The sequence below is a fragment of the Festucalex cinctus genome, chromosome 5 (genome assembly GCF_051991245.1).
Source record: "Festucalex cinctus isolate MCC-2025b chromosome 5, RoL_Fcin_1.0, whole genome shotgun sequence".
Classification (NCBI taxonomy): Eukaryota; Metazoa; Chordata; class Actinopteri; order Syngnathiformes; family Syngnathidae; genus Festucalex; species Festucalex cinctus.
Genome location: NC_135415.1, coordinates 4244035 through 4266961, shown reverse-complemented (window position 1 = coordinate 4266961; position 22927 = coordinate 4244035). Strand labels below are relative to the sequence as shown.

At 43.1% G+C, this 22927-nt stretch overlaps 2 protein-coding genes across 2 annotated transcripts in view; one reads left to right on the top strand and one right to left on the bottom strand.

Moving 5' to 3' along the window:
* Window positions 1–1558, bottom strand: part of top3b (DNA topoisomerase III beta) — an 84246-nt gene extending 82688 nt beyond the window's left edge. The window contains exons 1-2 of the mRNA XM_077523009.1: window positions 719–1558; window positions 382–462 (exon numbers count right to left, since the gene is read on the bottom strand). Of these exons, the coding sequence (XP_077379135.1) occupies window positions 382–451 (70 nt within the window). The 5' untranslated portion in view covers window positions 452–462; window positions 719–1558. The remainder of the gene's footprint in view (window positions 1–381; window positions 463–718) is intronic.
* The window catches only part of sdf2l1 (stromal cell-derived factor 2-like 1), a 28695-nt gene continuing 6401 nt past the window's right edge, over window positions 634–22927 (top strand). The window contains exon 1 of the mRNA XM_077523010.1: window positions 634–1102. Coding sequence (XP_077379136.1) covers window positions 931–1102 — 172 coding nt within the window. The 5' untranslated portion in view covers window positions 634–930. The remainder of the gene's footprint in view (window positions 1103–22927) is intronic.

Genomic DNA, 22927 nt, shown 5'->3' with positions numbered 1-22927 from the left:
GTCAAATTTTGTATCTGTTCAAATCTAGCAATCGCGTCTTCTACTTCTTTAAACGTTGGCACTTCAATAACTGTTTACTTCTTCTCTCAACACGTGAAACAAAACGGCTCGTTTACATCTCCCGAAAAAAAAAATCGCACTCACGGCAAAATAGCGGTAGGTGGAGAATGGCCGGTCACGGCAAAATATGAACTTCGTACTGGAAAAGATTAAAGCCATTCCTGCACAAACAACAAGGCTTGGTTGGCATGTTTTCAAATAAAATGTGGTGCAGGCAAATAAGTGCACTCACACCATAAACAATCCACTCTGATTCCAAAGGATTTGTCACTCAATATTAAACGCCTAACTTTGTAGTACAAATAATCAATCTGTACAGACCTTTAGAGAGAATTCTGGCAATCGACTGAGCCAGGGAAGGTTTTTCTGCCACCATCAGAACGGTCCTCATCTTGTAGTCTTCTGCATAAATCAAAACGATTGCGATACAAATACAGTAGTTACTGATTCCAAGTCGTTACATTGAATGAAGACCTTCGTCGGCTTCTTCAGCTAATTGAAAATGTTCCTTGAAAACGCATTACCACCACCTACTGGGCTGGAGTATGGCATTTTTTATTTTTTTTCCCCTCAACCATGGAGTATGGCATTTTTATTAATTTTTTTCCTCAACCAGTGCTCGATTAATAATAATACGGATAATTATAACGCTTGTAACCTTGCGCCCTCGAACACTCCTCGTGGCTTCAAAAGTCTTGGCCAATCGGCTAATAAGTAATATCAGCGGCATTGAAACAGGGCCTGTGTAGTGTATACTTCCGTGTTGTTGCACGTCACGCTACAATTGGCTAAACTCAGTTATGACGTTTTAACTTTGTTCGCTTAGCTCGCACTTTTTTGGCATTGTACAGTCGGAGGAGAGTCAAGAAGATGGAGATTAGCTCCGCAGTTCTTCTCGAATCTCTGGTATTTTTTCTGTTGTGGTCACATTTGGAGGGAAGAGAGACGGAGTTTAAAGATGTTACCTGCGGTTCACTGGTAAAACTCCTGAACACCAAACACAGCGTCCGTCTACATTCCCACGATGTCAAATACGGGTCAGGTAATTGTTTCTGTTCATTTATTAAATAAATTAATGTTAAAGAAAAAGAGAGAAAACCATATTAGGTAATTGTTCTTGTTCGTCGATTTAATGTATAAACAACAATCTTACTCATGAACGTAAATTAATTATGCGTTTATGGCCTGTTGTCACGCCAATTTAAGCAAACGGCGATGGTCTGACTCTATGCAAATAGCCTGTTGTGTACGTATATCACTGCTCCCACACCGTTTTCTCTTTTATATTAACCGGTTCAGTGTCACGATCGAGTAAATGTCATTAATAGTATGGTGCTGGAAGCGGAAAGACTGCAGTCAGGCCAGCCTCCGCTTGAAAAAAAAAAACCGCCTCAGCAAACGTTGTTAATTATTTAAACTGTAGCATTTGAAAAATGATCTGGCCAACCGGCGAGCTTTGAAAGTTACTGTCGGCCGTAACCTCGCCAAAACCAATGTGTTTCGCTTACAAAAAGTCTTGTGTTGCCTTCATGACCCGACCAGACCGTGGGAAACTACAAAGTCCGCGAACCACCCAGCCATAAGGATTGCTACTTTGCTTTGCATTTCGGTAACACGCCTCCATTGCGCTGTGATGAGTGCCCTTTTAAAAATAAAAGTGTTTAAAAAAAAAATAATTGTACACAGTAGTAGGCTGATGGACCGTCGTTGTTTTGGATGCAAAATAATTTTATAAAAAATAATCCCTCAGTTATTATGCCACTATTCCACGTTTGGTAGAAACTACTAGGGTTGCACCCACGAAGTTACATTCAGATGTGGTGTTCAACGCCCGAGTAAAGGTCCTGTTAAAGTCTGTATACTTGACTGTAATTAAGTCAGATTTAAAATAAACAAAAAATAATACATGAATAAAAATCCCTCTGTTATCACACAACCTGTCCACTTATGGAAGACACTGTGACAGAGCTGATGTTGCATTACTAAAAATTCTAGACTGAATTCTGTACAACCAGCTCTTTCTCTGGATCCTGGATTTCTTCACTCACAAGACATAGATTCTGGATCAACTTGGACCTCCTCTCTACCAGGCTCCCAATAGGGGTGTGTACTCTCACCACTGCTATTTATCATCTATACCAGGCCATCTTAAATGTCTGAGAGGGCCCCATTTTTCAAGAGTCCTACTGTGGAATCAACATTGGACCACGTTTTTTTTTTTTGCCATGTAAGTGAATAAATTTCACATTACTGCACATTATGAGTAGCATTTAAAATGACATAAAATAAACATTAAAAAAAAACATATTTCTAAGTAATACTTTACATTGACAGGAATTTATTAAATATGGGATTGAATATATGTTTAAACAGACAATGAATGTCTATGTAGGTAATGTAGATGGGAGGAAAACAGTGCAAAAGTCAATATATCCATAACAAGAGCATAATACAGTGACTAAAGTGACAGTCATGGCAAAAATGCCATTTTTATATATGGCAAAACTAGGTGCATACATAAAACTTTTTTTTTTCATACCTTCAAAGCACATTTCTCAATGCGTAAAATATCCAACAACAAAGAGATTGAACAATCAAAAAAAAAGCCATGTTCTTTTTTTTTGTTTTGTTATTTATTTATTTATTTATTTATTTATTTAATACCCTCAGTGGAAAGGCTGTCTCGTGCATAAACTTACTATTCAACAACGGTACAAGCTTGCTGAACAGCAAACCTACCAGTACATTAAGTGTAACAACTCATGTGTTTAATTATTTTTCCCCACAAAAATCAACTCAAACAAAATTATATTATCGAGGTACTATGTTTATCCTGCATGTCATTCTAAATCTGCAAAAATTATTAGACCTATTCGCATTGTAGCATAAGGCAGTGTAAAATCCAATACAAGTGCAACAAAGCCATGACTGCCACCTAGTGCAAAGGGTGATATTGCTACATAAAATTGTACAGTGGGAATGCACTATACAGTATGTGGAGGATAGTGAATGCATCAGCCAGTGAATAGCGAAAATCATTGCATAATTGAACTGAATTGCACCGGGATTTTTATGTTATTTATTTATATATTCATTTATTTATTTATTTATTTATTTATTCTTGTAAATACAAACAATTCTACAAAAACACGCTGATAACTCTCAGATATACATTTTCCCCGAAAAACTGAGGGTTGCACACCTGGCAAGAGCCAGAATGATAACGTAAATCACTTAAAAGAGTTCTCCACAATATTGATCCGGAACTGCTCCAAGGTAATTGCTCGGGAAATGCGGGGCATGCAATGCAATGCTTCGAGCTGATTGGGCAATGTGGGAACTTGCGCGTGACACGACGAGGAGAGGTAGGACTCAGACGCAGGGTAAAGGTAGGCCACCAAGGCAACAGATTTATTTCTTGTCGGCAGCTGTCTCCTCTCAAACTGAGAGGAGAAAGGGGAATCAAAAAGTGGAGAATTAAAAACGCTCCACTGGGGAAGAAAAAACAGGCACAGGGTACAGGAGACAACTAAAGACGCTCCGCTAGGGAGGTAAACAGGCTCAAGGCACAGGGGAAAACTAAGGACGCTCCGCTGGGGAGGAAAAGGCACAAAAACAAGGCAAAAAGGCAAGGTAACAGGATCAAGGACTCGAGGACTGTGGAACGCTTCCATGCACAGACGTGACACTTCGGCAACGGAGGGGAAAATGCTGATGGCTTTTATTGCTGTAGTTGATTGGTGGCAGGTGGTGATAATCATGGGCGGGGACCGGTAATTATTGAGCGGCAGGAAGGGCAAGTGACCTGGGGTGAGAGGAGAGTTAGAATTTCAGGGTAAAACAGGAAACATGACTAACAAAATAAAAGCATGAAACGCTACGCCGGTGGCGGCGTGACAGTCAACGGCCTCAACGGCCGGCTCTCGACGGCCCAGGAATGTCAGGATGTTCTCTGTAGAAGTCATCAATTAGCGAGGGATCAACGATGAACCGGGAGGGAACCCATTGCCTTTCCTCCGGGCCGTATCCCTCCCAGTCTACTAGATATTGTCTTCCGCGGCCCCGATTACAAACGTCCAAGAGTTTTCTAACCTTGTAAACGGGGCCGCCATCAATCATTTCGGGGGGAGGTGGATCAGGTTCGGAGGGCACAAGTGGGCTTTCGTGGACCGGTTTGACTTGACTGACGTGGAATGTAGGGTGGACTCTGAGGGATCTTGGCAGGCGGAGTGGAACGGCAGCTGGACCTAGATTCTTGGCTACAGGGAAAGGCCCCACAAATCGCGGGGCCAGCTTTGGACATGGTACCTTGAGTCGGAGGTGTTTGGCTGACAGCCACACCCGTTGGCCTGGGCGGTATTCGGGCGCCGGTCTCCTTCTCCGGTCGGCGGCCCTCTTTACCTGGTCTCCCTGGCATTGAAGCACCATCCGGGCCGCCGACCAGACTTTGTGGCACCGACGGATCATGGTCTGGACCGAGGGTACCGTCGCCTCCTCTTCCAACTCGGCGAAGAAAGGGGGGTCGTAGCCATGGACACATTTGAATGGGGTGAGACCTGTGGCAGATGTCGGCAGAGAGTTATGTGCAAGCTCGACCCATACCAGGTAAGTGCTCCAGGTAGTCGGGTTCTGGGAGACGAGGCATCGGAGTCCGGTTTCAAGTTGCTGGTTCAATCTTTCAGCCTGCCCATTGGCCTCCGGGTGGTACCCTGAAGTCAGGTTGGCCTTGGCTCCTAGGGCTTTGCAGAATTGTGTCCAGAATCGGGAGACGAACTGTGGTCCACGGTCGGAGACGATGTGTAGTGGGAATCCATAAAACCGGAATATGTGGTGGATCATGATGTCTGCGGTAGTTTTGGCGGATGGGAGCTTGGATAGTGGAATGAAGCGAACCATTTTGGAGAACCTCTCGACAACGGTGAGGATTGTGGTTTTACCATGGGATGGGGGCAGTCCGGTCACAAAGTCCAAGGAGATTTCTGCCCATGGTCTGGATGGGATTGGTAGCGGTTGGAGAAGGTCCATCCGGGACTGATTTGAGGTCTTGTTGCGGGCACAAGTTGGACAGGCAGCGACGTACTCTTTTTATGGTGGTTTCCATTGCCGGCCACCAGAATCTGCGGGCAACAGCATATATGGTCCTGCGGACTCCAGGATGACAAAACAGCCGTGATGTGTGAGCCCAGTGTATTACCTGGGACCTTAGCTCCTCAGGCACGAAGAGCTGACGTGGAGGGCATGTCGTGGGAGGAGTGATGTTTCGAAGCGCCTCCTTGACATCGTCTTCAATCTGCCATCTCATAGCTCCGACTATGCAGTCACGGGGCAAAATTGTCTCAGGCTCGGTCTCCAATGGCTCAGACTCGTGGACTCTTGATAAGGCGTCAGCCTTGACGTTTCTGCTGCCTGGCCTGTAGGTCAGAGAGAATGAGAAGCGATTAAAAAAACAAAGACCATCTGGCCTGTCGAGGGTTGAGTCTCTTGGCCTGGCGTAAATATTCCAGGTTTTGATGGTCGGTCCAGATCACGAAGGGGTGTTCAGCTCCTTCCAACCAGTGCCTCCATTCTTCGAGAGCCACCTTTACTGCGAGCAGCTCCCGATCTCCAACAGAGTAGTTGTGTTCTGCTTTTGATAGCTTCCGTGAGAGAAAGGCGTAGGGATGCGTCTTGCCGTCCTCTTGGCAGCGCTGGGACAATACTGCCCCAATCCCAATGTTCGAGGCGTCGACCTCAACCACGAACTGGCGTTTGGGGTCAGGAACTTTGAGGATTGGGGCGTTGGTAAATCGAATTTTCAAGTCCTTGAATGCTCTTTCGGCTTCCGGGGTCCACATTAATCGAACTTGCGGGGAGGTCAAGGTGTGTAGGGGAGCGGCAATGGTGCTGAAGTTCCTAATGAACCGACGGTAAAAGTTGGCGAATCCGAGGAACTGCTGAACCTTCTTTCGCGAGTCCGGCGTGGGCCAATTTCGTGCGGCGCTGACCTTGTCGGAGTCCATCTCCACTCTCCCGGGTGAAACGACAAATCCCAGGAAGGAGATGGTGTTCACGTGGAACAGGCTTTTCTCAGCTTTCACGTACAGATGATGATCAAGCAGGCGTTGCAGGACTCGGTTCACATGGTTTCGATGGCTTACTTGGTCAGGAGAGTAAATCAGGATGTCATCCAAGTAAACGTACACAAAGTGGTCAATAAAGTCTTTTAGTACTTCGTTAATCATGGCCTGGAAGACTGCTGGTGCGTTCGTGAGTCCGAAAGGCATGACGAGGTACTCATAATGTCCCCGGGGAGTGTTGAAACCAGTCTTCCATTCATCCCCCTCGCGGATTCGGATGAGGTGATAGGCGTTTCGGAGATCGAGCTTCGTGAAGATCTTAGCTTGTTGCAACTGGTCGAACACCGAGGACATCAAGGGCAGTGGGTATCGGTTCTTAATTGTGATATCATTCAGGGGGCTGTAGTCAATGCATGGGCGTAGGGATCCATCCTTCTTGCTCACAAAGAAGAAGCCTGCCCCTGCTGGGGAAGAAGACGGTCGGATGAGTCCGGCTTTCAAGGAGTCGTCAATGTAGGTGTTCATGGCTTGGCGTTCGGGTCCTGAGACAGAGTACAACCTCCCCTTGGGGATGGTTGATCCTGGGATCAAGTCAATCGGGCAGTCGTATGGTCGATGTGGAGGAAGAGTCATGGCCTTGGTTTTGCTGAACACCTCCCGCAGGTGGTGGTAGCAGGAGGGAACGGTGTGTAGGTTCGGGTATTCCTCTTGAGCGGACGAGGCAAGGGACACCTGGTGAACTTTGGCTGTGGTGGTCCTGGGTGCTGGTTGTTCCAACACGTGAGTCATACAGTCCTTTCCCCATTCCAGTACGACTCCGGAGTTCCAATCGATTCTGGGGTTATGTAGACGCAGCCAAGGGTGTCCCAGAACCAAAGTGGGTGATGAAGCATGGAAAACATGGAAACGGAGAGTCTCGATGTGCTGTCCGATTCGTACTTCCAGGGGTTCGGTGATGTGGGTGATACTGAAGAGCTCCTTGCCATTCAGCGCTCTAGCCTGGATGGTCAGGGGAAGGGGTTCGGTGGTGGCTCGTACTTGCTTTACGAGGCCCCATTCCATGAGGCTCTCGTCGGAGTCAATGAGGGCTGACAGATCTGTGGTGAGATTGCGGTGGGTTATCTGGATTTGCGTGAGCCTGTGATCCTTGGCGGGTCGGGGTGACGGGGAACTCACCGGTGAGCCTCTTTTAGCGGTGCAGGTTCCCACCAGGTGGCCAAGTTCACCACAGTAGTAGCAGCGGCCCTCTCGGCGGCGACGCTGTCGCTCCTCGGCCGTTAGCTGAGCCCGTCCAAGCTGCATGGGTTCCTCTCCGGCGTGGCCCACCTCCCTTGGCGCCGGTCGGGGTGGGAAGATGGGCTGCGGCCTCCCTGTCACCAGTGGCTGTGACCGGGAGGTGGGTTCCTCCCTCCTTTGGAGTCCGCTGATCTTGGTCAGTTCTCGGTGACGATGATCTGTGCGGATCGCGAGGGAGATCAAAGCGTCCAAGTCGGTGGGAAGTTCCATGGGGATCAGGAGTTCTTGTATGGCGGGTGAGAGTCCTTTCATAAAGTGATCCTGTAGTGCTGTGGAGTTCCAGCCACTGTTTGTTGCCAAGGTGCGAAAGCGGATTGCGTAATCGCTGACGGGTTCTCTGCCTTGTTGGAGCCGGCTCAATGCTCGTGCCTTCTCTCGGTCATTGTTGTCGGGATCAAAGACTTGGCGCAAGGCGGCTTGAAAGTCCTGTACATTCTGACGGACCGAGGAGCCCCTGGCCCATTCCGCGGTCGCCCAGGTTTTGGCCCGTCCAGTCAGGCGGGATACCATGAAAGCCACCCAGGACCGGGCTGTGGAGAATGCCTGTGGTGAATGTTCAAAATGGATATCACATTCCATGAGGAAAGTCTGACAACGTCCGGGTTCACCGGAGTATCGTTCTGGGGAGGCCAGTCTCAATCCTACCCCGGTGAATGACGTGGTCGGGACGGAGAGTTCAGGCTGAGGTAGCTGTCCGGTGGTGGCTGGAGCCCGGCGCCGCATGTAGCTCACCAGCTCGTGGACCTGGCTTGACAGTTCCCCCAGCTGCGACACCATGGCTTGCTGAACCCTGTCATGGTTCTCAAGCCGGACCTCCTGGCTCTGCAGCGTAGCCTCGACCTTTCCTGCTGGGTCCATCCTGGCCGAAGTGTACTGACACGACGAGGAGAGGTAGGACTCGGACGCAGGGTAAAGGTAGGCCACCAAGACAACAGATTTATTTCTTGTCAGCAGCTGTCTCCTCTCAAACTGAGAGGAGAAAGGGGAATCAAAAAGTGGAGAACTAAAAATGCTCCACTGGGGAGGAAAAAACAGGCACAAGGTACAGGGGACAACTAAAGACGCTCCGCTAGGGAGGTAAACGGGCTCAAGGCACAGGGGAAAACTAAGGACGCTCCGCTGGGGAGGAAAAGGCACAAAAACAAGGCAAAAAGGCAAGGTAACAGGATCAAGGACTCGAGGACTGTGGAACGCTTCCATGCACAGACGTGACACTTCGGCAACGGAGGGGAGAATGCTGATGGCTTTTATTGCTGTAGTTGATTGGTGGCAGGTGGTGATAATCATGGGCGGGGACCGGTAATTATTGACCGGCAGGAAGGACAAGTGACCTGGGGTGAGAGGAGAGTTAGAATTTCAGGGTAAAACAGGAAACATGACTAACAAATAAAAGCATGAAATGCCACGCCGGTGGCGGCGTAACAGCGCGTGCCTGCCAAACTTTTGTTTTGACCAACCACGGCAATGGATGAAAATGAAATTTTTGTTGTTGTCGTCGTAGATTTAAAAGAAAGAAAGAAAAGAAAAAGCATGAGCATCTTTAACTCTTTTGACTGCCAAAAATGGTTAATAACGATTAGAAAAATCACAATGTATGCCGCCATAAACATTAAATGACGTCAACTACATTTTTTTTTTTTTTTTTTTTTTAATCAATGAGAAGTGCAACATCTAATTGCAGCGCTGCTTAGTAAATGGGTTGTGGAATCAAAAACAGCCACAAACTATGGCCAGCAGATGGCAGCATTGTATCCCTTTTCAATGGGCTCAAGGTACATGGAATTCCAATGAAACATGACAAATCTGATGAAATAGAAAGTTTTCAAGGATGACGTGAATGATCGAAGCCTTTGTCACATTAAATCTAATTCACAGAGCGTCACTTAACTAAAAATATTCATGTAAAATGCACTGTTGTGGAGAAAATGTATCTTCACAAAAAGCTTTTTTCTCATTTTTTTGGATTTTTGCTTATGTCACTCAAATTACCTATTTTCAAATGGTGATTACTAAAGTACGGAATAAGGTAGAAACATACTTTTTTTTTCTAATGAAAGAATGGAATCCAATCTGTCGTGTGTACTCACGTATGTGTAGTAAAAGCACACAATATTCTGTTTGCTTTGAAAAATGACTTAAAAATGCTCAAAATCGGCTGGCACTGTGAGGGGTTGTATTTTTGATAACGTGTGGCAGTAAAAGAGTTAACAGGTAAAAATGCACAAAGCACCTCTAGCTGTTCTTGTTTCAAAAAGGAAACCGTGGTAATTGTGCAATAACAGGTTGAACTAGAGCTGCAAGCAGCTATAAAGGGCCCTCGCAGCCCGGGCCACGTTGGGGTACTTGCACGTTGGGGTACTGGCACATTGGGAGCAGAGTTTCTTTGAAAATGGCATAATAAACCTTTACATGTGGATTTTTCTTTTGCCAGGTGTGAAGAGTGTGTCAAGCTCAATGGGTTTTGGTGAATGTTAAGATCTGTGAAAATCAGTGTACTTTTTTATTTTTAGGGAATGATTTGCCCTGATTTGTATTTTTTGTAAAAGTATATATACACATCATCGCTCGTACTCATTGCACAATGTTGCTGTTATTGTCCATAGAGGCTATCAAAAATAAATAAAACAAAATAAAAAAGTACGTATGTTTGGATCGGTCTGATGCCAGTGAACATTTTGAGTGGTGGAAAGTAAAAGAATATTCATAAATGACTTAGTTATCACACTTAGAATGAGTTTACAATTTGGTAAAAATACCATAAGTGTGCTAAAATCGTAAAAAATGGGACATTCAAAAATTCGTAGGTCACTTCCTGTTCATTTTAGCATATGGGTCCAAGAGACTTTTTTTGTAGGTCTTGGGCTCCCTCATACACCTAAAAATATTCATAGATCTTGCTTAAACGTACAAGCGGGGCTGCTTCGTTAAAAATTTCTAGGGGGCGCTATCGAGTCATTTTTGGAAAAATAGCACATTCTACGATAAAATATTGCTCATTTTGCCAGGCCAGATGTGTGTGCCAAGTTTCATGTGTTTCTGTGCCAGTTTAGAACCTCAAAAGTGGCGTTGTTTTCTTGGCGAACAGTGCTTAGCCACGCCCACAGCGATTCACGAAAACTCACAAACTTCATGTTGTGACATCATGAAGGCGGAAACCCTCATCTGAGCAAACATGAGGTAGGTCCAGTTAACGTGGTTGGAAAAAAACGAAGAAAAATCGTAAGAAAAAAAATCGCCAGTAGGTGGCGCTATCAGTAAGATGAAATATAAGTTTGTAGATGAGTTAAGGGCTGGACTGTCATCAATTGTGTGAAATTTGGAGAAGATAGGATCATCTGGGTCAAGTTAATGCAGCTTTTATTGTCACGAAAAATCTTCAGACTTTGCGGCACCGTAATGGCCACACCCTTTGGCGAAAAGTTACAATATTCGGTGTGGGGCATGATCAACATGTTAAGACTTTTCTGACCAATTTTTAATTGGATCCCTTCAACGAGCTTGGCACAATAGCTAAAAATGTAAAGTATGAAATTTATTGTTACCACTAGGTGGCGCTATATGTATAACTGAATATTATCGTATATATGTTTTCAGGCCGTGACTACTACGTTGCCTGAGAAGTTTGAGATTTTTTGGAACTTGAACATGGGAGTTATTAAGCATTTTGTCTTTCTGGAAAAATGAAATTTTAAAGGCAATATTTGATGCCCCGCCCCCGTCATGTAGTATTTCGAAAAGGCAAGATGTTTTGCCCAGTTGTTCTCTCAGGTCTTGAGATGATAAATGCCAAGTTTGAAGTCAACTGGATGAAGAATGTTTGCAAAGGGGGAAAAAGCATGACCACAGTGAATGTGCCAAAATCGGCCAAAATTGGACATAAAAAAATTCATAGCTAACTTTCTGTACATTTTAGCTACATGGTCCCAATAGACTTTTTTTTTTTGTGCATCTCAGGGTGCTTCACGTGCCTGCCAATTTTCGTAGCTCTAGGTCAAACGTGCCAGGCTTGGTTTTTATTTTTTTACACTAGGGGGCGCTATAGAGTCGCATAGTTATTACAACGGCAGAATATCAAATTTTTCGCCGGGCCTGAAGAGTGTGCAAAGTTTGGTGAGTTTTCGTAAATATTTAGGTTCTCAAAAATGAGATTGTTTGCGGAGAATAATAATAATAATAATAATAACTAGAGCTGCGAGCAGCTATAAAGGGCCCTCGCAGCCCGGGCCACGTTGGGGTACTTGCACGTTGGGGTACTTGCACATTGGGGTACTGGCACATTTGGAGTAAAATTTCTTTTAACATGGCATGATAAACCTTTAAATGTGGATTTTTTTTGCCAGGTGTGATGTGTGTGTCAAGCTCAATGGGTTTTGGTGATTGTTAAGATCTGCAAAAATCTGCGTCTTTTTTTATTTTTTGGGAATGAGTTGACCTGATTGGTATTTTTTGCAAAAGTATATATACCCATCATCACTCGTACTCATTGCACGATGTTGCTTTTATTGTCCATAGAGGCTATCAAAAATAAATAAAACAAAATAAAAAAGTACATGTTTGGATCGGTCTGATACCAGTGAACATCTTGAGTAGTGGAAAGTAAAAGAATATTCATAAATGACTTAGTAATAATACTTACAATAAGTTCACAAATTTTGTACAAAATACCGTAAGTGTTTTTTTTTTTTTTTTTTATGCATCAAGGACTAGGTGGCGCTGTATTTATAACAGAATTTTGTCATAGAGATACCTTCAGGCCTTGACTATAAATATACATGTCAAGTTTGGGATTTTTTTTAAGCATTTACCGGGGAGTTATAAAGCATATCCTTAATTCACGATACTTTTTTTTTAACGTCCATAGAGACTATCAAAAATAAATAAAAATAAATAAAAAATACATACGTTTGGATCGGTCTGATGCCAGTGAACATTTTGAGTGGTGGAAAGTAAAAGAATATTCATAAATGACTTAGTTATCACACTGAGAATGAGTTTACAATTTTTGTAAAAATACCGTAAGTGGGGTATTTTTTTTTCATGCCTCAAGGGCTAGGTGGCGCTGCATATATAACTGAATGTTGTCATAGAGATACCTTCAGGCCTTGACGATAAACATACATGTCAAGTTTGGGATTTTTTGGAGCATGTACCGGGGAGTTATTATGCATATCCTTTTTCATTGCGAAACACAAATTTTGATGCCCCGCCCTCATCATATAGTATTCCGAAAAGTCAAGATTTTTCCGCCTGTCGTTGGCTCAGGTCTTGACATGGTCCAGGTCAAGTCTGAAGTCAGTCGGATGAAACGTGTAGGAGAAGTGGGCAAAAGTATGCCCCCTGTAAATGTGCAAAAATCGTCAAAAATGGGACATTCAAAAATTCGTAGCTCAGTTCCTGTTTATTTTAGCATATGGGTCCAAGAGACTTTTTTTGTAGGTCTTTGGCTCCCTCATGCACCTAAAAATTGTCGTAGATCTTGCGTAAACGTACAACCGGGGCTGCTTCATTAAAAATTCCTAGGGGGAGCTATTGAGTCATTTTTGTAAAAATAGCACAATCAACAATAAAATATTGTTCATTTTACCAGGCCAGATGTGTGTGCCAAGTTTCATGAGTTTCTGCGCATGTTTAGACCCTCAAAACTGGCGTTGTTTTCTTGGCGAACAGTGCTTAGCCACGCCCACAGCGATTCGCGAAAACTCACAAACTTCATGTTGTGACATCATGAAGGCCGAAACCCTCATCTGAGCCAATATGAGGTAGGTCCAGTTAACGTGTTTGGAAAAAAACGTAGAAGAAAATTCGTAAGAAAAAAAATTGCCACTAGGTGGCGCTATCAGTAAGATGAAATAGAAGTTCGTAGATGTCTTTAAGGCTGGACTCTCATCAAATATGTGAAATTTTGAGAAGATAGGATCATCTCGGTCAAGTTAATGCTGCTTTTATTGTCACGAAAAATCTTCAGACTTTGCGGCACCGTAGCGGCCACGCCCTTTGGCGAAAAGTTACAATATTCGGTGTGGGGCATAATCAACATCTTAAGGCAGGGGTGTCAAACATAAGGCCCGCGGGCCGGATCAGGCCCGCAAAGTGGTTTAATCCGGCCCACGCGACGATTTTATTAAAAAAAAAAAAAGTAAAAAAAAAAAAATTGTAATGTCTAATTAATCAGTCAGCCACAATCAACATACAGAAAATTTGTAACTTCACAAGCAGTCCTCAGATGAGCAATGCAACTTGTTGTCCTGGATGTCATTATTTTACACACAACTTAAAGTTATGGTTTGTTTATTATTATTTTAATCATAGACCGAAAAACGTGTTAAATACGACACAAATTCAATTACTGGTAACACAAATAGATATGATAAGGATTAGCGTCCTTATAACGTCATTAACTGCGCCACGCAATGCATTCTGGGAACAATATATATGCAATACAGGTAGATTTAACACGTCTAGGAGTGTTGCCGCGTTCCATTTGCAATTGTATTATTTTTTTGGAACAATATGATTACAGTTGAGCTCTGTAATTTAGGACTGGTACACAAATAGCGAAAATCTGCATATAATTGACGTTAACGTATAACGTTTTTAAGTTATATACCGTTATTTTACCGATGCGGCCCACTTGGTAGTATATTTTCCTTCATGCGGCCCCTGAGCTAACATGAGTTTGACACCCCTGTCTTAAGGCTTTTCTGACCAATTTTCAACTGGATCCCTTCAACGAGCTCAGCGCAGTAGCTAAAAATGTAAAGTATGACATTTATTGTTACCACTAGGTGGCGCTATATGTATAACTGAATTTGATCATATAGATGTTTTCAGGCCGTGACTATTACGTTGCCTGAGAAGTTTGAGATTTTTTGGAGCTTGAACATGGGAGTTATTAAGCATTTGCTCTTTCTGGACAAATGAAATTTTAAAGGCAATATTTGATGCCCCGCCCCCGTCATATAGTATTTCGAAAAGGCAAGATGTTTTGCCCAGTTGTTCTCTCAGGTCTTGAGATGATAAATGCCAAGTTTGAAGTCAATTGGATGAAAAATGTTTGCAAAGGGGGAAAAAGCATGACCACAGTGAATGTGCCAAAATAGGCCAAAATTAGACATTAAAAAATTCATAGCTCACTTCCTGTACATTTTAGCTACATGGTCCCAATAGACTTTTTTTGTGCGTCTCGGGGTGCTACACGTGCCTGCCAATTTTCGTTGCTCTCGCTCAAACGTGCCGGGCTTGATTGTTATTTTTCTACGCTAGGGGGCGCTATAGAGTCGCGCTGTTATGACGACTTCATAATATCGAATTTTTTGCCGGGCCTGAGGAGTGTGCAAAGTTTGGTGAGTTTTCGTGAATGTTTAGGTCCTCAAAAATGCGATCGTTTACGGAGAAGAAGAATAATAATAACTAGAGCTGCGAGCAGCTATAAAGCAATATTTATATATTATATATTTGATTCCCCGCCCCCATCATATAGTATTTCGAAAAGGCAAGACTTTTTGCCCAGTTGTTCTCTCAGGTCTTGAGATGATAAATGCCAAGTTTGATGTCAATTGGATGAAAAATGTTTGCAGAGGGGGAAAAAGCATGACCACAGTGAATGTGCCAAACTTCTCCTACACATTTCATCCGACTGACTTCAGACTTGATCTGGACCATGTCAAGACCTGAGCCAACGACAGGCGGAAAAATCTTGACTTTTCGGAATACTATATGATGAGGGCGGGGCATTAAAATTTGTGTTTCGCAATGAGAAAGGATATGCTTAACCCTGGTACATGCTCCAAAAATTCCCAAACTTGACATGTATGTTTATAGTCAAGGCCTGAAGGTATCTCTATGACAATATTCAGTTATATATGCAGCGCCACCTAGCACTTGAGGCGTGAAAAAAAAAATACCCCACTTACGGTATTTTTACAAAAATTGTAAACTCATTCTAAGTGTGATAACTAAGTCATTTATGAATATTCTTTTAGTTTCCACCACTCAAAATGTTCACTGGCATCAGACCTATCCAAACATGCATTCTTTTTTATTTAATTTGATTAAATTTTGATAGCCTCTATGGACAATAAAAACAACATTGTGCAATGAGTACGAGCGATGATGGGTACATATATTTTTCCAAAAAATACCAAACAGCAAACTTATTGCCTAAAAATAAAAATGGGTGCTAATTTTTGCAGCTCTTAACGTTGAGCTTGAAACATTCATCACACCTAGCAAAGAAAATCCACATGTAAAGGTTTATCATGCCATTTTCAAAGAAATTCTGCTTCCAATGTGACAGTACCCCAACGTGCCAGTCCCCCAACGTGCAAGTACCCCAACGTGGCACGGACTGCGAGGGCCCTTTATAGCTGCTCGCAGCTCTAGTTATTATTATTATTATTATTAGGGCCCGAGCAGCGACCGCTGCGAGGTCCCTATTGTTTTTGTAAACATTATTATTATTATTATTATTATTAGGGCCCGAGCAGCGACCGCTGCGAGGTCCCTATTGTTTTTGTAAAAATTCTTCTTCTTCTTCATTCTCCGCAAACGAACGCGATTTTGGGTACCTAAACATTCACGAAAACTCACCGAACTTTGCACACTCCTCAGGCCCGGCGAAAAATTTGATATTCTGACATTGTCATAACAACGTTAGTCTATAGCGTCCCCCTAGCGTAGACAAATAAAAACCAAGCCCGGCACATTTGAGCTAGAGCAACGAAAATTGGCAGGCACGTGTAGCACCCCGAGACGCACAAAAAAAAAAAAGTCTATTCGGACCATGTAGCTAAAATGTACAGGAAATGAGCTATGAATTTTTTTATGTCCAATTTTGGCCTATTTTGGCACATTCACTGTGGTCATGCTTTTTCCCCCTCTGCAAACATTTTTCATCCAATTAACTTCAAACTTGGCATTTATCATCTCAAGACGTGAGAGAACAACTGGGCAAAAAGTCTTGCCTTTTCGAAATACTATATGATGGGGGCGGGGCATCAAATATTGCCTTTAAAATTTCATTTGTCCAGAAAGAGCAAATGCTTAATAACTCCCATGTTCAAGCTCCAAAAAATCTCAAACTTCTCAGGCAATGTAATAGTCACGGCCTGAAAACATCTATATGATAAAATTCAGTTATACATATAGCGCCACCTAGTGGTAACAATAAATGTCATACTTTACGTTTTTAGCTACTGCGCTGAGCTCGTTGAAGGGATCCAGTTGAAAATTGGTCAGAAAAGCCTTAAGATGTTGATCATGCCCCACACCGAATATTGTAACTTTTCGCCAAAGGGCGTGGCCGCTACGGTGCCGCAAAGTCTAAAGATTTTTCGTGACAATAAAAGCTGCATTAACTTGACCGAGATGATCCTATCTTCTCAAAATTTCACACATTTGATGAGAGTCCAGCCCTAAAGACATCTATGAACTTATATTTCATCTTACTGATAGCGCCACCTAGTGGCAATTTTTTTTCTTACGAATTTTCTTCTACGTTTTTCTCCAAACACGTTAACTGGACCTACCTCATATTTGCTCAGATGAGGGATTCAGCCTTCATGATGTCACAACACGAAGTTTGTGAGTTTTTGCGAATCACTGTGGGCGTGGCTAAGCACTGTTCGCCAAGAAAACAACGCCAGTTTTGAGGGTCTAAACATGCGCAGAAACTCATGAAACTTGGCACACACATCTGGCCTGGTAAAATGAACAATATTTTATTGTTGATTGTGCTATTTTTACAAAAATGACTCAATAGCTCCCCCTAGGAATTTTTAATGAAGCAGCCCCGGTTGTACGTTTACGCAAGATCTACGAAAATTTGTAGGTGTATGAGGGAGCCCAAGACCTACAAAAAAGTCTCTTGGACCCATATGCTAAAATGAACAGGACGTGAGCTACGAATTTTTGAATGTCCCATTTTTGACGATTTTTGCACATTCACAGGGGGCAGACTTTTGCCCACTTCTCCTACACGTTTCATCTGACTGAGTTAAGACTTGACCTGGACCATGTCAAGACCTGAGCCAACGACAGGGGGAAAAATCTTGACTTTTCGAAATACTATATGATGAAGGCGGGGCATCAAAATTTGTGTTTAGCACTGAAAAAGGATATGCTTAATAACTCCCCGGTACATGCTCCAAAAAATCCCAAACTTGACATGTATGTTTATGGTCAAGGCCTGAAGCTATCTCTATGACATCATTCAGTTATATATGCAGCGTCACCTAGCCCTTGAGGCATAAAAAAAAATACCCCACATACGGTATTTTGTACAAAAAATGTAAACTCATTCTAAGTGTGATAACTAAGTCATTTATGAATATTCTTTTAGTTTCCACCACTCAAAATGTTCACTGGCATCAGACTTATCCAAACATATATATATTTTTATTTATTTTTGATAGCCTCTGTGGACATTAAAAGCAATATCGTGAATGAAGGATATGCATAATAACTCCACGGTACATGCTCCAAAAAAAATCCCACACTTGACATGTCTGCTTATAATCAAGGCCTGAAGGTATCTCTATGACAACATTCAGTTATAAATACAGCGCCACCTAGTCCTTGAGGCATAATATAAATAATAAATTCAACACTCTGCCTCCGACTCCGGTCACTGCTCGCTACATTGGTGACCCCGACATCCGCCTCGTTGACGTTTCCGAGGCTGAGAATTTGATCGAATTGAGCGACATGGCGAACTCCGCTGGTCTCAGGTTACCGGAGTTTTGGGAGTCGGCTGCGGCGACGTGGTTTGTACAAGCTGAAGCTCAGTTTGCCATCCGGGGAATTACGGACGATTCCACGCGCTACTACCACGTCGGGGCCGCGCTCGGGAGCTCCACGGCGGCCAGAGCTACGGCGCTAGCGAACACTACCATCTCCGAGCCACGTGCTCTGGCGGAGGAAGCTGACCGCTTTTTCCTGGCCACCCAGCGTCACAGCCACGAGGTCTTGGCCTCTGCACGCGCCTTCCCGGTCCCGGCGGCCGCAACGGCACCTCATAAGGTACGCGCTGCCGTGGATGGCCGATCGGCCCCTGGCTTATGCTATTTTCACGCACGTTTTGGTACCAAGGCGAAGAGGTGCCGTTTGGCCTATTTTGGCACATTCACTGTGGTCATGCTTTTTCCCCCTCTGCAAACATTTTTCATCCAATTGACTTCAAACTTGGCATTTATCATCTCAAGACCTGAGAGAACAACTGGGCAAAACATCTTGCCCTTTCGAAATACTATATGACGGGGGCGGGGCATCAAATATTGCCTTTAAAATTTCATTTGTCCAGAAAGAGCAAATGCTTAATAACTCCCATGTTCAAGCTCCAAAAAATCTCAAACTTCTCAGGCAACGTAATAGTCACGGCCTGAAAACATCTATATGATAAAATTCAGTTATACATATAGCGCCACCTAGTGGTAACAATAAATGTCATACTTTACGTTTTTAGCTACTGTGCCGAGCTCGTTGAAGGGATCCAGTTGAAAATTGTTTAGAAAAGCCTTAAGATGTTGATCATGCCCCACACCGAATATTGTAACTTTTCGCTAAAGGGCGTGGCCGCTACGGTAACGCAAAGTGTGAAGATTTTTCGTGACAATAAAAGCTGCATGAACTTGACCCAAATGATCCTATCTTCTCAAAATTTCACACATTTGATGAGAGTCCAGCCCTAAAGACATCTATGAACTTATATTTCATCTTACTGATAGCGCCACCTAGTGGCAATTTTTTTTCTTACGAATTTTCTTCTACATTTTTCTCCAAACACGTTAACTGGACCTACCTCATATTTGCTCAGATGAGGGTTTCGGCCTTCATGATGTCACAACATGAAGTTTGTGAGTTTTCGCGAATTGTTGTGGGCGTGGCTAAGCGTTGTTCGCCAAGAAAACAACGCCAGTTTTGAGGGTATAAACATGCACAGAAACTCATGAAACTTGGCACATACATCTGGCCTGGTAAAATGAGCAATATTTTATTGTTGATTGTGCTATTTTTGAAAAAAAGACTCAATAGCGCCCCCTAGAAATTTTTAATGAAGCAGCCCCAGTTGTACGTTTAAGCAAGAACGACGAATATTTTTAGGTGTATGAGGGAGCCCAAGACCTGCAAAAAAGTCTCTTGGACCCATATGCTAAAATGAACAGGAAGTGAGCTACGGATTTCTGAATGTCCCATTTTTGTCGATTTTTGCACATTTACAGGGGGCATACTTTTGCCCACTTCTCCTACACGTTTCATCCGACTGAGTTAAGACTTGACCTGGACCATGTCAAGACCTGAGCCAACGACAGGGGGAAAAATCTTGACTTTTCGAAATACTATATGATGAAGGCGGGGCATCAAAATTTGTGTTTAGCACTGAAAAAGGATATGCTTAATAACTCCCCGGTACATGCTCCAAAAAATCCCAAACTTGACATGTATGTTTATGGTCAAGGCCTGAAGCTATCTCTATGACATCATTCAGTTATATATGCAGCGTCACCTAGCCCTTGAGGCATAAAAAAAAATACCCCACATACGGTATTTTGTACAAAAAATGTAAACTCATTCTAAGTGTGATAACTAAGTCATTTATGAATATTCTTTTAGTTTCCACCACTCAAAATGTTCACTGGCATCAGACTTATCCAAACATATATATATTTTTATTTATTTTTGATAGCCTCTGTGGACATTAAAAGCAATATCGTGAATGAAGGATATGCATAATAACTCCACGGTACATGCTCCAAAAAAAATCCCACACTTGACATGTCTGCTTATAATCAAGGCCTGAAGGTATCTCTATGACAACATTCAGTTATAAATACAGCGCCACCTAGTCCTTGAGGCATAATATAAATAATAAATTCAACACTCTGCCTCCGACTCCGGTCACTGCTCGCTACATTGGTGACCCCGACATCCGCCTCGTTGACGTTTCCGAGGCTGAGAATTTGATCGAATTGAGCGACATGGCGAACTCCGCTGGTCTCAGGTTACCGGAGTTTTGGGAGTCGGCTGCGGCGACGTGGTTTGTACAAGCTGAAGCTCAGTTTGCCATCCGGGGAATTACGGACGATTCCACGCGCTACTACCACGTCGGGGCCGCGCTCGGGAGCTCCACGGCGGCCAGAGCTACGGCGCTAGCGAACACTACCATCTCCGAGCCACGTGCTCTGGCGGAGGAAGCTGACCGCTTTTTCCTGGCCACCCAGCGTCACAGCCACGAGGTCTTGGCCTCTGCACGCGCCTTCCCGGTCCCGGCGGCCGCAACGGCACCTCATAAGGTACGCGCTGCCGTGGATGGCCGATCGGCCCCTGGCTTATGCTATTTTCACGCACGTTTTGGTACCAAGGCGAAGAGGTGCCGTTTGGCCTATTTTGGCACATTCACTGTGGTCATGCTTTTTCCCCCTCTGCAAACATTTTTCATCCAATTGACTTCAAACTTGGCATTTATCATCTCAAGACCTGAGAGAACAACTGGGCAAAACATCTTGCCCTTTCGAAATACTATATGACGGGGGCGGGGCATCAAATATTGCCTTTAAAATTTCATTTGTCCAGAAAGAGCAAATGCTTAATAACTCCCATGTTCAAGCTCCAAAAAATCTCAAACTTCTCAGGCAATGTAATAGTCACGGCCTGAAAACATCTATATGATAAAATTCAGTTATACATATAGCGCCACCTAGTGGTAACAATAAATGTCATACTTTACGTTTTTAGCTACTGTGCCGAGCTCGTTGAAGGGATCCAGTTGAAAATTGTTTAGAAAAGCCTTAAGATGTTGATCATGCCCCACACCGAATATTGTAACTTTTCGCTAAAGGGCGTGGCCGCTACGGTAACGCAAAGTGTGAAGATTTTTCGTGACAATAAAAGCTGCATGAACTTGACCCAAATGATCCTATCTTCTCAAAATTTCACACATTTGATGAGAGTCCAGCCCTAAAGACATCTATGAACTTATATTTCATCTTACTGATAGCGCCACCTAGTGGCAATTTTTTTTCTTACGAATTTTCTTCTACATTTTTCTCCAAACACGTTAACTGGACCTACCTCATATTTGCTCAGATGAGGGTTTCGGCCTTCATGATGTCACAACATGAAGGGTGTGAGTTTTCGCGAATTGTTGTGGGCGTGGCTAAGCGTTGTTCGCCAAGAAAACAACGCCAGTTTTGAGGGTATAAACATGCACAGAAACTCATGAAACTTGGCACATACATCTGGCCTGGTAAAATGAGCAATATTTTATTGTTGATTGTGCTATTTTTGAAAAAAAGACTCAATAGCGCCCCCTAGAAATTTTTAATGAAGCAGCCCCAGTTGTACGTTTAAGCAAGAACGACGAATATTTTTAGGTGTATGAGGGAGCCCAAGACCTGCAAAAAAGTCTCTTGGACCCATATGCTAAAATGAACAGGAAGTGAGCTACGGATTTCTGAATGTCCCATTTTTGTCGATTTTTGCACATTTACAGGGGGCATACTTTTGCCCACTTCTCCTACACGTTTCATCCGACTGAGTTAAGACTTGACCTGGACCATGTCAAGACCTGAGCCAACGACAGGGGGAAAAATCTTGACTTTTCAAAATACTATATGATGAGGGCGGGGCATCAAAATTTGTGTTTCGCACTGAAAAAGGATATGCTTAATAACTCCCCGGTACATGCTCCAAACAATCCCAAACTTGACATGTATGTTTATCGTCAAGGCCTGAAGCTATCTCTATGACAACATTCAGTTATATATGTAGCGCCACCTAGCCCTTGAGGCATAAAAAAAATAATACCCCACTTACGGTATTTTTACAAAAATTGTAAATTCATTCTAAGTGTGATAACTAAGTCATTTATGAATATTCTTTTAATTTCCACCACTCAAAATGTTCACTGGCATCAGACCTAACCAAACATACATATTTTTTTATTTAATTTTATTGATTTTTGATAGCCTCTATGGACTTTAAAAGCAATATCGTGAATGAAGGATATGCTTAATAACTCCCAGGTACATGCTCCAAAAAATCCCAAACTTGACATGTATGTTTATCGTCAAGGCCTGAAGGTATCTCTATGACAACATTCAGTTATATATGCAGCGCCACCTAGCCCTTGAGGCATGAAAAAAAAATACCCCACTTACGGTATTTTTACAAAAATTGTAAACACGTTTCGCAATGAAAAAGGATATGCTTGATAACTCCCCGGTACATGCTCCAAAAAATCCCAAACTTGACATGTATGTTTATCGTCAAGGCCTGAAGCTATCTCTATGACAACATTCAGTTATATATGCAGCGCCACCTCGCCCTTGAGGCAGAAAAAAAAAATACCCCACTTACGGTATTTTTACCAAAATTGTAAACTCATTCTCAGTGTGATAAATCAGTCATTTATGAATATTCTTTTACTTTCCACCACTCAAAATGTTCACTGGCATCAGACCTATCCAAACATGTGTATTTTTTATTTAGTTTTATTTATTTTTGATAACCTCGATGGA